The 5,837-nt window shown below is 33.3% G+C and overlaps 1 protein-coding gene across 1 annotated transcript in view; it reads left to right on the top strand.

Annotated features, from left to right (window-relative positions):
• The window catches only part of LOC110025982 (putative receptor-like protein kinase At3g47110), a 7,815-nt gene extending 2,834 nt beyond the window's left edge, over positions 1-4,981 (top strand). Inside the window, exons 2-5 of the mRNA XM_020726697.1 lie at positions 2,273-3,412; positions 4,091-4,749; positions 4,866-4,891; positions 4,967-4,981. Coding sequence (XP_020582356.1) covers positions 2,273-3,412; positions 4,091-4,749; positions 4,866-4,891; positions 4,967-4,981 — 1,840 coding nt within the window. The remainder of the gene's footprint in view (positions 1-2,272; positions 3,413-4,090; positions 4,750-4,865; positions 4,892-4,966) is intronic.
• Positions 4,982-5,837: the final 856 nt, after the last annotated feature.

The raw sequence follows: 5,837 nt of genomic DNA, 5'->3' as shown, positions 1-5,837 counted from the left end.
TATATATATATATATATATATAGTAAGTTAGTATAAGAATATAATTTATCTTTAATAAATAGAAAGTTGAATTCAGTTTATTTAGTATCTTTTGTTTCATGTGAGAGAGGAGAGGTCAAAATTAAACCTAAAACAGAAGAAATAATATTTTTATAAAGGAAATTGATGAGAACCAGTGATAAATTTGAAGAGTGATTTGAATTCTGAAAAGATGATCAATACGGTTTGACCATTTTTTTTAATATTTATTAGTATTTAATGATTGCACTTAATTTTAAATTTATATAATAATTAGTATTCAATTTGTGATTTCTTTTTTGAGACTATAAAAAGAGACCTGAAGGAGATGGTAGAGGTGTGACGGTGCGTTATGGCGACACGTTGCGGCGGTGCATTGCCGCGGCGCAACGCGGCGACACTACATGGAGGGGCAATGCATTGCGGCGGTGCGTCATGACAATGTGGTGCAGCAAGACATTGTGGCGACGTGACGTGTTGGCAGGGGTGTTACAGCGATGTGATGTGTTGCAGCGGTGTGTCACGTCGATGCATTGCGGCGGGGTGACACTTTGTGACGGTGCGTCCGACGACGTATTGCAGCGTGGCGACGTGTTGCGGGAAAGTGTTGCGGTGCGGCAACAAAATAAATATTAATTTTGTTGAAAATAATATTTAAACGAAATTAATTTTGTTTTTTTAAAAAGAATTATTTGACATAGAAATTGTGTAAAATTTATGGTAAATTTGTTATGCAATGTGGATACCATCACCATATTAGAAGCAGATGCAAGTGGACATTCCACTTGATTGAAATGTATGGTTAAGACTGTCTGCTGAAGTCAAGTCATTTTTTCGAAATGTATTGTTGAGACCGGAAGCATTTTTCGTTTAAAAACATTATGATCAATACAGATTTCATGAAAGCAATAAATATATTGAAAGATTTACATACATACCACATAATTCCTATGTATTTACATATCTAAAACCTAAACAACAAATTTTACTTGTATGACCATTTGCATATATTTGAAAAGGTGTCATTAAGATAATTTTTATATCAAAGTTTTACTGAAAATAATTTTTAAACGAAACTAAATTTCATTGAAAAAAAATGTCATAGAAATGAATGAAATTTGACTATCATATATATATATATATATATATATTGTACTGTTCATCATGATTAATAATATTTGTTAAATTTAAAAATTATATGGAATGATAGATATGAAAATAAAAACTCAGTCACCTCATCTGAGCCGTGAAGTCATTAGTCATTAGTCATTTGCACTAAATGTTTGGTTGATTGAGGAGTCGTCACATATCTTTCTTAGTTAATATAAATAATAGAAATGCATTAACTTAAGACCACCCAAACTTTCAAAGTACCTCTAAAGACCTGTAAAGACCAAATATTCATCATTCATTAAAACATTCTAAAATATATGCACTAACACCCTTCAAATGCAGCAAAATGTGAAATTCGATTATACTGGTGCTTTAAGAAATGTGCACACTGTTTGAGAATGTTGTGCGGTTAGGCCTAGAATAAATCAAATTAACCTCATGTGCTCTGATCTGCATGCTGAAGGCTCAAATTATGATTTCAAAGCAGAAAATCTTAATTAATGTTTGAGTTATTGGTGATCTATTGCATTGCATGCATTGGATGATTCTAATTGGTGACAGTTATTTATTAACAAAACTAGTATTTTAAAATGGTAAATTATTCAATGCTTGATCATTGGTAATTTTTTCATGTTTGATGAATAAATAAATTATCATAGAAATTGATGAAATTTGATTCTCGTATAAATTTTATATTGTTAATCATTATTAATAACATATCTTAAAAATTATATGGAATGATTAATATATAAGAAGCAAAAAAAAAGGATAATTTTTTTTTCTTCATAAAACATTATAAAAAGGAATGTAGATCACCATCATTTCATTCTGAAACGGTCAAGAAAAAAACTTAACATATCGTGACTCCAAAAATGCATTAATTATGTGATTGACTGGAATTCCTCTAGTTTTGTGATTAACAGTGTTTCAAGTACTATGTATGCAGTTTTCCCTTCTGTTTATAAATTCAAAAAGGCAGAGGTGGTGATGTAGCTCTCTTTCTCTTGTTAGATTCATAGTTTCTTGGCATATAAATACATATCACTGATATTCAATGGTGGAAGTTATTGGTGTCATCAGACTCTTAATTATTCTCTTCTGTATTTGTTTATCTTCCAAACAATTGTTTGCAATTATGCAGCTTCAAGCACCATGACAGAGTCACAGCCTTGGATCATTGTTCTGTCGGGTTGGTCGGTCCTATTCCTCCTTCCATATTCAATCTCACCTTTCTAAGAAGGCTTGATCTCAGCATCAACATGCTCTATGGTGAGATCACTCCAATTATGGCTTGCTTACCACGACTACAACATCTTAACTTGAGCTTTAACTCATTTGATGGAGACATTCATGCTATTCTGACGATTAACCATAGCTCTGTTCTCCAAGTTCTGGACCTTAATAGCAACCATATGATCACAGGAAAAATGCCTCTTGTTATAAACTCCATGTTGCCACTCAAATACCTCAATCTCAATGAAAACAAAATTATCGGCACCATCCCACCTTCACTTACCAATCTATCCTTCTTGGAAACTTTTTATGCCTCATATAACCATCTAGAGGGAGGCATCCCACCAGAGATTGGTGTTCTTCAAAAGTTGAAACATTTTAATGTGGCTGCTAATAAACTTTCAGGTAACATTCCTTCTTCATTCTACAACATATCATCGCTGCTCATCGTTTCGGTGACAAATAATTACCTCTCTGGTTACATTTCAGCCAATATTGCCCAAGCTTTTCCAAACCTTCAAGCCTTTCTTATTGGTATAAATAATTTCCTTGGCTCACTTGATCAAGCTCTTCAAAATGTGACTAGCTTACTCCTTTTGGACATTAGCAGAAATAATTTCATAGGAGTCGTGCCACCAAACCTTGGGAAAATGCATAATCTTATAAACCTCGGTATGGGAAGTAACCAACTTGAAGCAACTGATGCAAAGGAATGGAGATTTCTTGAGTCATTAACAAATTGCACCAGTTTACAAATGTTAGGACTTGAAGATAATAACCTTCGTGGAAGGCTTCCGAAATCATTTGGCAACCTCTCCAGTAAGCTTCAAGAAATAACATTAGGAGCTAATGACATTTTAGGAAGAATCCCATTTGAACTTGATAGGTACACCAATCTAATTGCTTTAGGTATGGAGCTGAACCTTCTCGAAGGTCCTATACCCGAGACCATTGGAATGCTTGGAAGGCTACAAGCTTTATTTTTTAATGCGAATGATCTTACGGGAATTATTCCTTACTCCTTAGAGAATCTCACAAGCCTTAGCGAGTTGGATTTAAAATCTAATCAATTAACAGGCCCTATACCTTCAAGCCTAAAAAGTCTCCAGCATCTCACTTTAGATCTGAGTTATAACAATCTAATTGGTTGGATTCCGAGAGAAATTTTTTTCATTCCTTCCCTTTCATTTTTTTTGGATTTGTCTTATAACTCTTTGATTGGGTCTCTACCACTAGAAGTTGGTCTTCTAATAAATCTCATCTCCCTTGATTTTTCTAATAATAATTTGAGAGGGGAAATTCCAAAAACATTTGGAAGTTGTCAATCATTGCTAGAATTATATATGGAATACAACTTCTTCCAAGGCCCCATCCCTATTTCTTTAAGCAGTGTGAAGAGTCTTGAAATACTAGACCTTTCACATAATAATTTATCAGGTGTTATTCCTCAATTTCTACAAGAACTTATCTTTCTTTAGAAGTTGAATCTATCATTTAATAATCTTGAAGGTGAGGTGCCATATGAAGGTGTCTTTGCAAATTCCTCAGAAATATCTCTCATTGGAAATGAAAAACTTTGCGGTGGAATTCTAACACTTCATTTGCCAAAATGTGTTGCCAAAACATCATCAACAAAACTTCATCATTTAATGAAAATTTTATCCCCTATCCTTAACATTGTAGTTATTTTGTTCATCCTTTTGTTGTGCTATACTTTCCTTTATAGAAGAACAAACAAAAAAGATTTAAGAAATGCTTATGGTTTATCTTTAAGCCCTCCATTTCCAAAAATTTCCTATGCACAGTTAGCTGAAGCTACAAATGCTTTCTCCACTACACATCTAGTAGGATGTGGAAGATATGGCTCTGTTTATGCAGGCAACTTAAGAGATTATGATTTTTTTGTGGCTATTAAAGTGTTTAACCTTGAGGTTCATGGAGCTTTGAAGAGTTTTACATATGAATGTGATGCATTAAGAAGCATACGACATCGTAATCTTGTACGATTCCTAAGTTCGTGCTCGAGCATTGATATTCAAGGAAATGAATTTAAAGCATTGATCTTCGAATTCATGCCCAAGGGAAACTTAGACATGTGGCTCCACCGAGAATATGAGATTGATGAAGATAATGTTTTCTCTTTGGAAAAAAGATTAAGTATTGTCATCAATGTTGCAGAAGCTTTGGAGTATCTTCACCATAGTTGTGAACCACCAATAATTCACTGTGACATAAAGCCGAGTAACATTCTACTCGATAATAACATTAATGCACATGTGGGTGATTTTGGACTCTCAAGAATGCTTTACGAGAATGTGAATATATCCCTTCAAGATTGTTCCAACAAAAGTGGCATTAAAGGAACTATTGGCTATATTGCCCCAGGTGATGTGATGAATCTTCTTCTCAATGTTAACACTAATCATGTAATTTCCTCTCAAAGATTAATTGTATTTCAAAGAAATATTTTCTCAAAAATTATATTTGCATTTTATCTACAGAGAATGGAGAAGTAGCTCCTAATCATGTAATTTCCTCTCAAAGATTAATTGTATTTCAAAGAAATATTTTCTCAAAAATTACATTTACATTTTATCTACAGAACATGGAGAAGTAGCTCCCCTGTCTCCATCTGCTGATGTTTATAGTTTTGGAATAGTGTTACTAGAGATGCTTATTGGTAGAAGGCCTACTGATGATGTTTTCAGTGATAACTTAACTCTACGTAATCACATTAAAATGATGTTTCCTCATGGAATCAATTGCATAGTAGATCCTAAAATGTTTACAAAAGAGCAAAGAGATGCTATCAAAGGGGGTGGAGAACAACCAAGATGGTTTAGTTGCCAAAGCATCAGCATATGCTTGCTCTCCTTGACAGAATTAGGTCTCTGTTGCACAGTTTCATCTCCAAAAGAAAGGCCTTCCATGAAAGATGTTGCTACAAAATTACATGCAATTCGAGTTTCTTACATACCTTCAGGGTGATGAAAATGATATGTTCTTGAAGAACAACAATTGATATGCTCTTGAAGAAAAGCTAGCATGTGGAAGCAACATCTTTTAGTTGTTTGTGTTTTTAATATTACTTTCAGTATGGGATGAAATATATGTAGGAATATGCATGTAGATAGACATAGCTTATTTCTATTTTGTGAGAATTCAACATCAATTTATTAATGAATTGCACGTAATTTTGAGTGATATGGATGTAAATATAAATGTTCAAGGGTTAGATATGTAAATACATAAGAATTATGTGATAAATGGGTTTAGGTATTAGAAATGTAGATACATAGGAATTGGGTGGGATGCATGTAAGTTTGAAATGAAGTAAACTGCCTTGGAATTCCACAATGGCTTAGACTTGGACTTGGAAATGTTATTAGATAATTAAATGAGGTGATAACGCAATGCTTATGCAATTCCGACTTTTTTGTAAAATCAAGTAATCAAATATATATATATATATA

The sequence above is a fragment of the Phalaenopsis equestris genome, unplaced genomic scaffold (assembly GCF_001263595.1).
Source record: "Phalaenopsis equestris unplaced genomic scaffold, ASM126359v1 Scaffold000347, whole genome shotgun sequence".
NCBI classification, from domain to species: Eukaryota; Viridiplantae; Streptophyta; class Magnoliopsida; order Asparagales; family Orchidaceae; genus Phalaenopsis; species Phalaenopsis equestris.
Note: the sequence above shows the minus strand (reverse complement) of the source record. Positions and strands in the feature narration are given on the sequence as shown.